General features: G+C 41.3%; 1 protein-coding gene across 1 annotated transcript in view; it reads right to left on the reverse strand.

Annotated features, from left to right (window-relative positions):
- PCSK2 (proprotein convertase subtilisin/kexin type 2) overlaps positions 1-16,577 on the reverse strand; it is a 246,318-nt gene that overhangs the window by 38,090 nt on the left and 191,651 nt on the right. The window contains exons 7-8 of the mRNA XM_039874445.1: positions 10,831-10,919; positions 2,919-3,094 (exon numbers count right to left, since the gene is read on the reverse strand). Of these exons, the coding sequence (XP_039730379.1) occupies positions 2,919-3,094; positions 10,831-10,919 (265 nt within the window). The remainder of the gene's footprint in view (positions 1-2,918; positions 3,095-10,830; positions 10,920-16,577) is intronic.

A 16,577-nucleotide genomic window follows, 5' to 3' on the forward strand; every position in this document is an offset into this window, starting at 1 on the left:
TAGGGTGGGTTCCCTAGAAGCAGGGCTGAGAGACTTGAATGCAGCAGCTGTACTGAGGGAGAGCTCTCAGGAGAAACCTGTGAGTGAGGGAATAAAACAGGAAATGCAGGGGAAGGAGCCCTCAAATGATGTAGTTGTGAGTAAAGTATTGACCTGATTCACTAAGGACTCTGGAGCATAAATCACAGAGCAGAGTGGTCTCTGCTGGAGACAAACAGGCTGGCCCTTTCCACCTGGAATCAGTTCCTCACTGGCTGTGGACTGCCTCCTGTATGTGGGTGGGGGCAGAACCTTCTGGATGAGAAGGTTCCCATTAGCCAGGGCAGTTCTACAGGGAAGAGGCAGCTGTGCCATCAGCAGCAGCAAACAGAGCAGTGGAGTGGGGTGTGCGAGGGGCCACCAAAGGCTTCCATTACAGTTATAGATTTCTATATGACTTTTAATCTTTCACATCAAATTTCATTTATGTGTTAATTCTACCTATTTACTGAACAGCTGATCTACCATGTTTTCAACTGCTAAGTTATTTCTGAGGATGGATAGCTGGAGAAGAAAACACGTTTTCAGATCTCAGGAAATGTATAGAAAAAGTAGCCTTCACTATTACCAAAAAGACAAGAAATAACAAGTGTTATTGAGCATGCGGAAGAAAGGGAATCCTTGTGCATTGTTGGTGGGAATATAAACTGGTACAGCCATTATGGAAATCAGTATGGAGGTGCTCCAAAAAATTAAAAATAGAGCTAACATATAATCCAGCAAGCCCACTTCTGAGTATATATTCATAGGTTGTGAAATCGGTATCTTAAAGAGAGAACTGTACCTCATGTTCATTGCAGCATTACTCACAACCTAAGTGTTCATCAACAAAAGAATGGACAAAGAAAATGTGATATATACACACACACACACACATATATATATATATATATAATGAGATATTATTTAGCCATAAAAAGAAGAAAGTCTGACATTTGTGACAGCATGGATGGAATTTGAGGGCATTTTGCTAAAGAAAATAAGTCAGACAGAAAGTCAAATACTGTATGATCTTACTTACATGTGGGGAATCTAAAAAAACCAAACTCATAGAAACAAGAGAGTAGAATGGTGGTTGCAGGTGTTGCAGGAGGTAGGGGTGGGTGTTGGGAAGATGTTGGTCAAAGGGCACAAGCTTCCAGTTATATGATAAATAAGTTCTGGGTATTTAATGTAAAGCATAGTGACTATAGCTTAAAAAAATACAATAATGCTTGGCGTATTGTAATTCTTCAAAAAAAAAAAAAAGGAAGAAAAAGTAACCTTCAGTAGTTCACTCTAATTTTCTTCGATATTTTTACCTTTCTAGGCTACTGTGAAATACAGTGTTTTGTACATATATCTCTTGTAGTGTTATAACTGTATAAGTAATGAGCTTATGTATTTTCTACATACAAACTATAAATAATTTAAACATATATACATAGGACAGATGCATTTTATAATTTATTTATAATAATGCTAGTCTATATATCTAAATATAGTTATAGCCATTTCATCTATTTGAAATTTGTCAAAATTCAAGAAGCAAAATTTAAAAATATTCCTAAAATGGATTTCCAAAAGTCCATATTCCAAACCTCATACACTTGTCTTTCCCTCACTTAAGACCTGATTACTCTTACTCTACAAACCATTGTTGCAGTCTTTGGGATGTGATTCCCACGTGATGGCTGAGCAGATAAGCAGGGAGAGGGCAGTGATAACACTTGCCCGATGGCAAGTTCAGTCCTGAAAAAAGACTAAGTGAGGCAAAATGACTTCTCCCAGCGGTGGGTGTTGTGGCACCAATAGTGGGTAATTCTGAAATCAGCACATCGCAAGAACATGTGAAAATACAATATTTTGGTAATTCAAATCACGAGTCTTCCAGCTGAGGCCCAGGAATGGTGGAGCAGAGATAAGCATTCTCACTGGGCGGGTCTGAATTCCTGACCCACAGAATCCACAAGCCTAGTAAAACCTTGTGCTTTATGTCACAAAGTTTTAGGACGGTGGCATTAAGCGTCTATAATGACAGGGACAAGAACCAATCCTTTGTGAGGCACTTACCAGTGCCAAGCACTTGCATATTTATCTCACACAACGATCCCAGGTGGAATGTATGGTTATCACCATCTTATAGGCAGGAAAACTGAAGCACAGTGAGGTCGTCTCTTGTGGATAGACTCAGACCTGAGTGGTCAACTGGGACCATAACCCAGGGAGACTGATCCTGGAGCCTGCTTCATGCCTTGTCTGGGGTGGCCCCTACCCTGAGATCGCAGAGACGGAATCTCCTTTCTCTGTGTAGCTGCTGACGAGCATAGTGACCAGCGTTTTCCCGCTGCCCTCCCTCTGAAGGCTCTGCCTTGGTCGGATCTCCTCGGCTCTGTCGGTTGCTGCACTAATGTCAGGGAACTGCGGCCATAGGTACACGTGGCTCAGACCTTCTGCCTGAGAGCACTGTGGGTTCACAACTCCCGCTGCTGCCCCCTGAACCACCCAGTTTGCGCAGATGCCCCTCTGCCTGCAGGCTGCTCCTGGCCAGGACTGGCAGGGTGAGGGTGCTGTTCAGGCCCTTCCTGCAGGGACCAGGGCAGAGTGGGATCCTCCTTCTCCCCAATCCTTTGCAGGGGCCAGGCCCACGTCACCTTCTGTGTCTGAAGGCGCTCCCTGCCTCCTCCGGCTACCTCCACTTTGTCCTTCACAGGTCAGCCGTCTAACTCCATTTTGGGATCCATTTCTCGCCGGTCCTGAGTTAATGCATAGGGTAACAACCCCACCTTTGCCCCTGCCCTGCCCCTTCCTCCTCTGTCATCACCTCCTCTTACCCCCTATGTCCCCCACTACTCCCCAGGTGTTGGACCAGGGCCTCATGGCAGCAGGAACGACTTTACCTTGTTCACACCATCGGCCATCGCCTGGAGCGTGAGCTCTCGGGGCCCATCCACCGTCTTCCCATTGTCTGTGGGGCCCCAGCTGGCGCTGTAGATGTCGATCAGCTGGGGCATGTGGCTGATGGAGGAGGCCTCTATGATGTCCGTCATAAATGGCTGGTCCAGCATCCGGATACCTGTGGACACATGCGGGCAGGGAAACACAGCGTTTTGGTTCCCAATTCACAGGAGACAGGCGGGGAGGAGGGCTCGGTCCTGGGTGTGGCTGGAGGGTTCTCCATCCCAGGTGTCCTGGGGGACACTGTGCAATCCTGAGTACAATTACAGCCTCAGAAGATCAAGAAGGAGGCACAGAATGCCCACCCAATCCTTTCTGAACTTTTCCTTATATAACTATTTGTAGACAATTTTATTCCCCCAGCAAACTTTACCAGAATTCCCAATGGGGGAGAGACCATCTTTTTTGAAGACATGACCGATAAGCCTGTTTCCAAGGGGAAGGTCAGGCTCCAAGGACTGGGTGATGACTGGGGTCAAGTTTCAGAGAAGAAATAAAGCTACTGTGCATTACAGTAGGGGGAGGCAATAGATATTAAATATTTAAGGAGAAATCCTAGAGGGCAGAGGGCAGAGGGCAGCGGGTGGATGGGGTTAGAGACAGCGCAGATACGGGCAGGTCAGGAAAAGAGAAGCTCCCAGTTGCATTATATCTGAGAAAGAACTTAGGGGAAGACAGAAATGTTGCATGGGTTATTCTGAAATATACTAGTAATGGGGTGGGGTGTGTGACGTAACCACCTCCTCTTTCTCTTCTATGACATCTTTGTAAAGTTTGTGCTACTCTCTGATGCTTTGTGGGAGTGACTTCTTGCTGAGAAGTTGACGAGGAGCAGAGTCCTGCAGTCCAGGATTGTATGAGGGGTGAACTTGAGCTGGGCAGTGGCACACAGGGAGAAGGAACATGCTTGTGGGCACCCATGGTTCATGTTACCCTCTCTGTCTGTCTGTAAAAAGCCTCTCAAAGGTTAACTCAGTAGCAATCAATGGGATGGGCATTCTGTCCCTCTATCACTAACTCAAAACATTGCTGTTTGGAGCCATATTGTTCTTTTCCTGATACACTATTTTGTGGCAAGGAGCCTAAAATTTTGGTATATTTGATAAGAGATTTGGTATATTTGACATGAGATTTTGAAATGCAAGACCTGGGCCGTACATAGTCAAAGCTTGGATGCTGACTCTCCTTACACATCATGGTCAAGGACATTATTACAAAAGTGTCGCTCTCTAACAAAGTATGCAAATTAGTTTCTTGCAACCACTCAGATTCTTTCAGGGCACATGAAATTGCCTTCTCTCTTAACGAAAGGTCTCTCTTTCCTCCTCAACTCTCATAGCCCACCCCTTGCACTGCAACTTCCTCCAGGGCGCACCCTCCTCCTGACTAACCTATGTGTCTAGCAGGCATTTCCCCAGAAGGCTTTCTGGGTCTAGCTCTCCAGGTCCTCCATCCATTAGCACCACACTTTCGGCTTTCCATTACAATTGTTTATTTGTGTGTTTCATTCACCACCAGATAACAGTCTTTGAGTACAGGACACACATCTGCTTTGTTCACTCTGTGTCCCAGGGCAACAGCATGGTGCTTGGAATTTATCTTAAGCTTGATAAATCTTTGATGAATAAATGCTTAATATTATTACTTTATTTAGTTGATTTTTCTCCCTAACAGAAACAAGTTCAGAAGAACAAATAATAACAGGTCCAGATTTTCCATCCTCTACCATTACCTTATAAATCAAGTCACCATTTTTGTCAAAAAGTATACAATTATGAGTTAACGTCTTTTGTCCTGGAGGAAGCTCATCTAGAATGAGTATAGTCTATTGTTTGAACTTTCTGAAAGCTAAGTTTTATGGTTCATTTTATAAAGGATAGGAAATTTCAAACTCTCCCTTTTGTTTTTGGTCCATCCATATTTTTAATTATTTAAAAAGGTCATTCAACAAAAGTGGCCAACAGGTGACAGAATAAACCAAATAATGCAGTTTCTTCTTTCCTCTTTGTGGATGGAGAAACATTACAGAGAGGATGGTATTCACTTTCCTGCAAGGAGAAAACTCAGATGTCTAGTGCTCAGATGACCAGGACTGAACAGCCACCTCAACTGGAAGGTGAGAGAAATTCAACCTTGGCTAAAGTAGTCCTGGATGGTCCCACATGCCAGCCAATGACAACACTGGATTTTGTCATACAGCCAGCGCGTGGTGCATCCAGCCATGCCCTGTACCCTTTCTCTTTGCAGCTCTTGTTCTTCTGTCTCTTTCCCTCTTCATCCCCTCCCGGGCTCCCCTTCTGCTGCACAGAAGATCAGAGCTGGTGTGCATTAATCTTCTGACTGTTTCAGCATCAAGGGAGGCAAGGGCAGCCACAGACTGAAGCAAGGCTCTCATTCATATTCAGGGGCCAGGCATCCGACATTCTTTTAATCTCGTTAAGCTTGAGAGGAATGAGGCATGCATTAATTGAATGAGACACAGCATTAATTTTTGCAAGAGACTGAACTATTAGCAGCCAAGACAGAAGCTCAGGGTGACCGAAAGGATTTTAGGGAGGGCCTCACCTCTTTCTCTGGGTGCTGAGAGAGAGAGAGAGAGAGAGAGAGAGCGAGAGAGCGAGAGACTAGAGAAAAGGCAAGAGCATGAGAGTGAGAGGCAGGAGAGGTGAGACCTGGGAGCTAGACCCAGTGTCTTCACATTCATAAAAAGCTCTACTGGCTAATGTGATTCGATGGTGAGGACTCCAGGCCTGATCACCGCCTTAATGACCAGTGGTGACTCTGCATCTCCTTCCTCCCTTCTTTTAGGGTTTGAGCCCCATGCCTGCCTGCACTGCTTGTACTGTTGGAGCTCTGGGTTCTAGGGGTTCATGGACCAGGGAATTTGAGCTAAATCCTTTCTGTGTCTAATCCTGTTACAAAAGGTGACCTTGTACCTGACACTAAGAAATGCTACAGCCTCCCACAAACCTCAGTGTCTCTAATTGCCACCTTTTGTGCTTATGAATATTAGTCTGCAAGCTAAGGAGCAAATTCGCACTGATCTAGGTTTTAAGGATCTGAAATGTGTTAATCATTGTGCTAATGGGTGATTTTTATTGGTTATTTAAAAAATTCAGATAAAATATGTATAAACCCTTGGAAATGTTATGAGTTTTATTGGCCAAATATGTGGAAACAGTTCATTGCTGGTAGACAAATTCCAGGGTATTTAGACAGTGCTCATTAGTGTGGTTCTCAAACTCTTCAGAATCTTTGATTAAAGGAAATCTCATCCTGAAGTCCAGTGCATAAATCTATATTCTCTGGCTTAAAAGGGAAAGCAAATAAAGTCAATCTGTCCTAGTTTGCACCCTGAGGCTGCTCTGAGAAGCTCTGCAGAAGCTCAGGTGTGGTGCTGTAGAGCTCACACCCTCAAGTCACTAGCCGTGCCTCACCCCAGTTATTCTCTGCCACCATGCTTTGTTTCATTCCTACCAGCAATCATTATCTGATATTATCATGCTTATTTGTTCATTCTCAGAGTCTCCTCTTAGACTGTCAGCTGTGTGAGGGCAGGTTTCTTGTCTGCAGGCTCATTGTTGTATCTCACCATTTACGGTAGAGCTGGGCACATAGTAGGCACCCAACTGTAAGGCCTAGGTCTCCCTGGAACTGATTTGAGTGAAATAAAGAAAAAAAGGTGAGAAGGTGCTCATGGAAGAGGAGATACTTTAGCTTTCCGGGTAGAAATTTCATTAGCTTTGGGTCCTTAGAGCCTCCTGCCCTTAATCCCTCTACTCCAATCATCCATGCCTTCTTTCATTTAATGATTAATCTCTTCTGCTTATAATGGGTTTCTTCATTGGCCCTTCTTCTCTTTATTCCTTCCTTGCTTTCTGTCATTCGGCAAATACAGTTTGAGCATCCACTGTGTCCAGACTCCATGCTAGCTACTGAAGTGAGAGAAAACAGACATGGCTCCTGTCCTCATGGAGACTGTTGTCTCTCTGAGGAGGAAGATATTAATGAAATAATTATGCATAAGAATGTGCAATAACCAACAGTGGTTAGTGCTGGGAAGGAAAAATCTTGCATGCTTTATCAAAGAATAGATAAAGAAACTGGTCTGGAAAGTGGTGTTGGAGAAAGCAATGGGAACCTGAGAGCTGAAGGATGAAGAGGAGGAGGTCAGGTACAGTATAGGGAGGAGGAAATCTGGGCAGAGGGAAGATCATATACAAAAGCTCAGTTGTAGAAGGAGCTGGCTACACTTTCTAGTTTATACTTGCTAGGAGGAGTTATCTAAATTATACTTATCCAGAGACTAACCATGTATGTACAATGAAGGTGGCACCACAAATCAAAGGAACAGGCTGGATTATTAAATAGATGGTACTGGGAACATTGACTCATTGTTTGAAGAAAAATAAAACTGGACACTAAGCTAGCATGACACACAAAGCTGGAATTTGGATAGGCTAATGACCTTATGTGGAAGTTTGGGAGAAAATATTTGCATCTACTAAAACTGATCAGGGGCTAATATCTAGAATATATCATAAATGCTTGCAAACAAACAAGAAAAATACAGGAACCCCAATGGGGACATGAGCAGAGTTTGTAATATAAGAGAACCTAAGTGGCTAACAGGCAAATAAAGAGATTCTCAATAATTTTTTTCCTTTTTTACCTTCAGAAGACTCATTTTATAATCTCATCCTCACTCTCTTTTATTTTTCTTGCCTAAGATTCTACAGCACCTTAATTTTAGCCTTTTTTTGAAGGCAGGGTGGAGAGACACCCAGGACCAGGGAAGGACTTGGGACATTGCTGCCAGTATCTCCCCAACCTGTAACTCAACACCTTGGGACTGCGAGAGACTAGCAATGATCTCAGTTGGCCACCAGGTGGCGATCTACACAGTCCTGGGGTCCCAAAGCTCCTGAAAGGGAAGATTTCTCTGGAAGGTTATGCTCATTTAGAATAATAAAAAACAGCCAACTTTTAGAATTGTCCACCAGAATGAACAAAAATTTCTCCTAAATATGTAAGGTTGAGGAACCTGGAATTCTGCTTTTGTTGGGATTCTCAAGTTACAGTCCAGTGTGTCTTCCTGACGAATTCCTTTTTTGCTCCTCTGGGGAAGCCTAGAGAACTCTGGCTGTCCTACAGGGCACAGGACAGGGGACTAGAGCTTCCTGGTCCTTGAGTAGTTAGAACCAGCATTAGTGGTTACAGAGAAGCAAAGCTGGAGTTAAGGAAGCAGAAAAGGGGAGAAAGGTGGCTGCTTTGATGAGAATCTTTGTGTGGCTGGGCATGGCTTCCACCAGTTCTGGGCTTGGTTTCTAGAATCTCAAAGCATTTCTGTGAGGGTTTCAGAAAACGCAGGTCATGTCGTTGAGGTGTCAGGCTTCATTAACTCACCTTTGGGAAGGGGGGTTAGTCAGCAGGTGAGGCAGAGGCTGTCGTGCTGTGCCTGGATCCACCGGCCCCATTTGATTGTCTGCCTGGGGGCTGTTCTCTGCCTTAAGAGTTCTGCTTAGCCCACATGAGCTAACAGGCTAGACAGGCCAGGGTGTTTGTGGTCCAGGAGACTTCCTCACCAATAAGGGATGGCAGTTGGTGGATAAACGCCTCAGCCTCCTCACCTTGGGGATGCAATTCTGAGGGGGGTCCCCATTGTCTCTCAGAGCCCCAGCTGTCCATGGGAGCGACTGGCTTATCTACACTCACTTTGTTGGCTCCTTTTTGCCATTTTTCCCTCACTCTGGCTTCCTAGGATCGATCACCTCCCAAATAAACTCCTTGTACCTAGAGGGAAGCAAAATTTGCCACCCCAAAATATTTCTCTCCAGCACAAAGATTATTTTATTTTTGAAAAGCAAAAGAGTCAAGAAGAACCTTTGACCTTCCTCTTACTGCCTAAAAGAATTTAGATAGAGGGCTCCCTGGAAAGGAGCTCTCACCATAAATAACTATAATGTAATATGAACTCTATATGGTGGAGAAGACTTAGAAATCAGAGTCTGCTGATTTCTAAGAAATCAGTGTCCCCTTGTCTCTGTATGGCCCAGAAAACATTTGTTTACCAAAATTTGTTTTTCCATCTCTCTGTGAATTGCCTTTCTCTCCTTCAAAGTTCCAAACCACTACCCCCTTCTCCTTAGCTCAAGATGGCATATAAACTTCAACTGCATGATTTTTCCTTGGGCCCCATATTCTTATGGATCCTCTGTATATAAGTATGTAATTAAATTTGGTTATTTTCTCCTGTTAATCTCTCTCATGTCAATTTAATTCTTAGACCAGCCAGAAGAAATTAGAACGGTAGAGGAAAATTTCTTCCTCCCTTACATACCCAAATTCTCAATCTCATTTTGCTTTTAGGAAATTCAAATAAAGAGAGCAGGAGAATTAGGTACATTTGATGAGCAGCTCAGATGTTTTCAGACAGATAATAGAGAAAGTGATAGAGGAAGCAGGTGGGGAAAGGGACCCCAATAAACCTCTAGAATACTTTGAGCTGCTCTAACTCTTAATTTTTACAGGCAGTAAATCCAAGAATCCCTTTTTCAAAAAAAACCAGTTGCTTGGGGTGTACAGAGGCTTCAAAAACTATTTTGAAGACAATCATTGTGAATGAGAAATCCAGATTTGAATTTTTCAGTTGCCTCTAGTCCTGTCTTGTGAATAGAGAGCCCACGTCACCTCAGCTACCACCCTGGTACAATCCTAGCTTATAAAATATTAATCGGGTGATATTCTTTCCCCTGAGCTCATAATGGCTTCTGACATTTTAATGCCAACATTTTGGATGCACACAAAGAGAGCAGAAACCCAAGGGGCAAAGCCTCCTCTATTTACGTTTCAGAACCTTCCAGATGTATTCTTTTGTGAAATTCAGCACCCAGCTCAGGCAAGCCTCTTAGCAAACAGTTCTGAAAGAGGTTAATGGTAGGTTTGTACAGGTTGCTCTTGCTTTATTTAGGCCCCTGGAAATTGAAGCGTCAGCACAAAGTATGTTTATGGTTCCATTAAATTGCCAGGGAAAAAATATCAAGACAGTTGTAAAAAAGGAATAACAAGGTTGGGTGACTCAGCCAAAATAAATTAAGAAAAAATTTGATGCAAAACTTGGAATGAGCCAGGAGCCACTTCATTCTCTGGCATTTTGTTGAAAGATTACGAACCCCTCTCTTTCATCCTCTTTCTTTCTCTCTTTTTTTTTAGGGGGGTAGGGACAGGTGTTGCTTTCTAAATTTTTAGTGACCTAATACCCTCATTTATAAAGTCCCCTGTGAAGATGGAATTGCTAAATATCCTTCTTGTAGAGCTTAATAAAAAGGTTCCAGGTAGAATGTATTTCCTTAAAGATGAGATGCAAAACACAAAAACAAAAAACAAAAAACCATTTTGAAGATTCTTAGTATGTTTATAACAATTTACATTCCATTTATATAAAGTTTAAAAACTGGCACTAACCAATATTTGCTGTTAGAAATCAGGATTGTGGTGATTCTTGTGTATATGGGTAGTAACTGTAGGGAACGCAAGGAGGACTTTTGGGATGCTGGTAATGTTTTGTTTCTAGATGACCACATGTGGTATGGCCAGCCTGTGAAAATTCGTTGAGTTGTAAGTTTGTGATCTGTGTACTTTTATGTAATTATATTACATGTAAATAAAAAATTTAAAAGTTTATTAATATTGCCATGTAGATTAAAGTTAAAATTTTTTTCACTCTCGCTAAGTCCCAGACCCCTTGCTGCAAGGTAGTTTTCGCCAGGCCCTGGCCAGCCTGGAGCCCAGGCCGCAATGCGTTTGGGACTGACTGTTGGGAATGGGGTCTGCTCTTTGGCAGGGACAGCTTACCTGCGACCTTGGAATTGTATGCTACTCCGACTCCACAGATATTGTTGTTGGCTGCAGCAGAAACTTCCCCTGCACATCGGGTCCCATGGCTGTGGAGAAAAATAAAGACAAGTTACATACAGCTTCAAAAATCTTTGGAGGAGTTTCCTTAAATTCTATCAATTGGAAGCAATTTGGTTCTTTTCAACAGCTCATTTAGCCTGGAGTCAGCACGTTCCCTCACCCCCTGCCCCATTTCCATCTGTGTATCCTAGTGTCCCCTTTCTTCCCCATCCCCGTTCCCAGATGCCTTCTTGACCTCGGCTTGTTTCTACCAAAAGAGGCTTCTTAGAACATTTCAACCTTGAAACGTGATCTTTACTTTAAAATTTGAAGTATCTTTCTGCAGAAATTGCACTTACAGGTTTCTGGTGAAAAAAAAAAGCACAATGTAAGACAGGTTTGTGCTGAGTGGAACAGCTCCGACTTTTTTGAAACACTAGAATTGTGGGCTGGTTTTTAATTTCAAGGCTAGTCCATCTATTGGGATGTAATGCTGCCTGTCAGTTACAGGATAATGATTACGTATCTTTTTTGGATAGGGATTAAACATTCATATTACCAAGTCTGCTGGAACAATGTGACCACAGCCTACTGAAGGGCTGGGCGATGAGGGCAGACTTTTCCACTCACTATTCAAACTCTGGTTTAGAATAAGGAAATGTGGGTACAGGAGCTGACTGGCTAAAGGGCCCTAGGAAGTTCTGGTTTCTGCAATATTGACTAGTGTATTGTTTGACATCCTCTTGGGGCAAGCAGTGCTATTGCATCAGCCCTTAAAAAAGGACATATATACATACAAAACTACACACACACACACACACACACACACACACACACACACACACACACACACATTTTCTTTCTTTGTATGAACAAACGTAAATCCTGTCTCCATAAAGGCTACATGGCTACATATCTCCGGGCTCCAAATTCCCTTTGGAACAATAATAAAATCTGTATATTTTATCCAAGCAAACCTCCAGTGAGAGGTCAGCCCTTGTGGTGAAAGATCTGCAAAATGCTGAACAAACCACTGTCTACTTGTCTTTAAGTTTTCTGTAAATTTGAGATTCTTGAGAAGGTGCTTAGTTGTGATTTAACTATGAGAGACTCTGTCATGGGCATGGCTTTCACAGCTCCAAATGCTGCAGAAATTGATAAACTAAAATGAAAAACAGCATGAAGCACACACACACGTGTGTGTGTATATATATCTCCCTTTATATTGATTCATATATATATATACTTTAAATGTCACATTTAAGTATATATTTATTCTTATATAGATTTATATATTCATAATTATATACATATGTGTTTATATGTAATATATACTTACATTATATATACCCACATACTGTATATTTAAATATATACTTATATAAAAGACATACCATATGTAAAGTATATATGTATATGCTCTCTATATATGCACATATATTTTTAAAAATGGAACTTTAATGAAAACTGATTAAATGTGGCTTGCTTGCTTGCTGTTTGGTTCATGCTAACAAGTAATTTTTAAATGAATTTTTAAAAATCAAAGCTGTGTCTAATTTGACTGAGCACTAATTTCCTTATTATTTAATAATCAGCCCTGTCAAGAACTCCTTTTTGAGACATGAAATGTGCAATCAGGGCCTTGCCTGGGCTAGTCAGCATGCTCACTGACATCTGTGAAAAACACAGAGGTACCGATGGAGGCCGTGTCCTGTGTGGACCCTGTTCTAGAGAGTAAGGAGCTAGAAGTACGAACAGCCATCTGCCACTTCCTGGGCCATTATTCATTACCAGGTACTGTGCTCAGTGCTTTTCTTGCCTAACCCCCTTTAATCTTCATAGGAGGGCTACAAGTAGGTATTGCTCCATTTCACAGATGTCGAAGTTGATTCTTAAATTTGCTGGCTTGCAGGTGCACAGTGAGAAGGTGGTTGAGCCATGTCTGAGATCAACGCTCATTTACTTCATCACCCCACTACCCTCCCACACACTGATAAGCCCTCTCTGCTCTAAAACTGCTCACTAATGGTTGGAGGACAAATGCATGTGAACTGGCTTGAGCAAATGAAAAACACTGAATGCTTCATATCGTTAATTTTGGCCTTTAAGTGGGGTGATGAATATCATGGGCTTTCCAGAAGAACATATGAGAAGAAACATTTCATTACTAAATTAGGCAACACTAATTTTAAGCAACTAGTAGAGGTTTCCTATAATTGTTCTCAACACCATCTTTTTATATTTCTGGGACTTTGTAGGCTCTGTTCCCACTTCCTTGAATGCTTTCCCCTCAATCCTGCCTTTCTGATTGTCTCAGGCAAATGTACTTGCTCCCTAAATGTCTTTTTTCAAATCCGTTTTCATTTGGTCTCTTTGCTTTCTTAAGAATATCCAGTAGCTCCCTCTTGCCTCTAAAATAAAACATAAGTCTGTCAGAAGTGCAAATAGCTATAGGGGGTGAGGGACAAATATGGCTGTTTGATTGGCTTCCTTCTAACAAAAGTCCATGGGAGGAAGGTAAATAGGAGGCAAGTGACAGGAGTCATGGGTGTGCTGTGTTACCCAATGGCTCCGGTCCACTATTCTACTGGGTCTATGCCCTTGACAATGTGATTTTCTTGCTCTTCATGAAGAAGTGGAACACATTCTCCCCTCCCTGGAATATGACTGGCTTTGTGACTTGTTATGGCTAAAAACAAGTGATAGAAATGATGCTCTTAGTTCTCAAAAGGACTTGCAGCCTCTCTTCTTTCTCTTGAAACTCTGCTCAAGTGCCATGCAGACAAGCCCAGTCTCGCCTATTGGGTGATGAAAAACATGCAACCTGTCATGCCTGTCATCCCAGGTGACAGATACCTATCCTCTATGTGAGAGAGGCCATCCTAAAACCAGTAAATGAGTCCCCAGCCAACCAATGGATGCATGGATGAACCCAGACAAAAGCTGGGCCTGGTCCAGATCAGTAGAACTATCTAGCTGATCTATAGACTTATGAGCAATAGTCAGAGCTTATTGTTTTAAGCTACTAAGTTTTGGGGTGACTTATTATGTGGCATTATTTGGCAATAGATAACTGATACAATGGATAAACAAGGCTAGAGGAACAACCCATGGTTAAGTTGTACGGGAATGGGGTTCAATCTAGACTGTCATGATGACTGTATTGGGGCTTCCCCAAACAGCTGCAGTGGCTGTGGAGGTGTCCAAGTGAAAACCTGAGTCTCTGCCCCAAACCCTGGGGAACTCCGGAGAGAGAGTTCAGGCACGACCTTTCTTCCCGCATCGCTAGTCTTCCATTGAAGTGATTGATGATCCTTCTTTATCTTTTACATCCAAAAGCATGTCCTTTCATATGTGTTCCATTCAAGGCACAGGATAAGATGTATCGGGCGATATCTCACTTATTGTTATGGAGTGCCTGAGCTCTCTCCGGAGTTCCCCAGGGTCTATTATGGAGTGCACTGTGCTGAGACTGCTGCATGCATTATTTTATTTAAACCTCACAACAAACTATTATTATTCCCATTTTAAAGAAGAAGGAAATGAGGCATAGAGATATTAAATCACTCCTCAATTAGGATGCAGAACCAGAATTCAAACTCAGGTCTGCAGCTTCCAAACTCCTACTCTTAACCATGACTCTTGACTGTCACCTATTCCTGACTATCAGAAATGTGCAGATAAAAAGTGTAATAGTTAATTTTTTTTGTGGCAGTTTGGTTGGCCATAGGGTGCTCAGATATTTGGGCAAACATTATCCTGAGTGTTTCTGTAAGGGAGTTTTGGATGAGATTAACTTTTAAATTGGTGGACTTTGAGTAAAGCAACGTATTCCAGTCAAGGAATCCTAGATATCCTCAGGGCGAAAGGAATATGTAATTACAGGGGCACATTCCATGTGTTTTATATTGGTATAGATTTTTTAACAATAAATAAATATGTATATGTGCGATTGAAGCCCTACTTGAGACCATCATGCCTCAAAGTCAACCACTATAATAAGTTTGATGTTTGGAACACCCATGCATGTTTTTATGCCATTACCTTATAATCGAATATGCATAGGCATATATGCCACTATTTGCTTGTTTTAAAACTCCATATAAATGTTTCATAGTATATGATCTATTTAAAATTTGCTTTATTCACTTGTAATTTTGAGGTTTATTCATGAATTCTGGTTTATTCATTTTTAGAGCCACATAGTAGTTCATTTATAAATATGCTGAGATTTACTTATTCATACTCCTAATGAAAGGCATTTAGGTTGTTTGCAATTTGCTTGCTATTACAAATAATTTGAAAAGAAACAGTCTTGTATATTATTTCCTTGTGCACATGTGGAGAATTTCCCTACGTAGGGGTGAAAACAGGTTTATGGATATATGCTACTCCTGCAGAGTGGAAGAATTCCTGTTGCTCGAACATCCTTGCCAACATTTAGCATCGTCAAACTTTACGATTTTTGCTTGTCCAATTGGTATGAAATGATATCTCATCGTTTCATTTTGCATTTTCCTCATTATTAGGAAGGATGAGAACTTTTTCATATGTGAATTCACTCAAGTGTTGTCCTCTGTTAATTGCCTGTGCATAACCTGTCTATTTTTTTCTATTTTTAATCTTTTTTTTCATTGATTTGTAGTTGTTCTTTATATATTTTGGACAGTAAATCTTTTTTTAAAAAATTTGTTGCACATTTCTTCTTCTAGTCTGTGGCTTGTCTTTCAACTTTATTGTGACATATTGAAGAAAAGTGTTTAATTTTAATGTAGTCAAGTTTATCAATCTTTTCATTTTTCTGTAGTTTAGTGTTTTGTTTAAGAAATCCATCCCTATCTTAGGTCATAAAGATGTTTTTCTATATTTTAATTCTAAAATATTTAGGTCTTAATTATCCTGGATTTTATTTATGCTTGGGATGTGAGGGGAACCACTATTTTCCCATATAAACAACTAGCCCCATTTATTAAATATCATCACACAATCCTTTCCTCATTGTTTCTTGCCATCTTGGTTAGATGTTACGCTTCTTTTAGATGTGGGGGTCTGCTTCTGGATTCTCTATTATGTTTCTTTGATCTTTTTTCTCTCCCTATGCTAACCCTACTCTCTCACTATTATTATGGTTTTGTACTGTTTTGCTCTCTGATAGGCAAAGTTTCCCCTCAGTGCTGCTGTTGTTGATCTCCTTCTCTCTCTTCTTCATACTTACTCCCTTCCTCCTCCTTCTCTATCTCCTCCTCTTCTTCTCTTGTTTTCTTATTCCATTCTCAGCCCTTTGCTTTTCTAAATCAATTTTAGGATACTTTTCGTCTAGTTTTACAGAAAAAAAATATCAAGATAAACTTGACATCTTTATGTTGTTACATCTTCCTATCTATAAACTTAGTATGTCACTCCATTCATTCAGGACTCCTTTTATGTGTTTTCTAAGTTTTATCATTTTCTCCTTAATGTTCTCACATACATTTTCTTAGATTTATAGTCATTTCATTGGTCATGAGATGTGGCATACTGTCAAATAAAAGAGATGATAAGCAGCATTCTTATTTTGTCTCAGCATTAGAGAGTATGTCATCAAAATTTCAGCCTTAAGAATAATGTTTGCTATAGTTTTTTGATAACAGAAAGTGTATATCTTCAATTCATTAATTACCTCTTCAACTGCATCCAGGCTAGATTTTATTCCCTTTATTGAGATT

This window comes from Pteropus medius, unplaced genomic scaffold (genome assembly GCF_902729225.1).
Source record: "Pteropus medius unplaced genomic scaffold, Ma_sr-lr_union100, whole genome shotgun sequence".
NCBI classification, from domain to species: Eukaryota; Metazoa; Chordata; class Mammalia; order Chiroptera; family Pteropodidae; genus Pteropus; species Pteropus medius.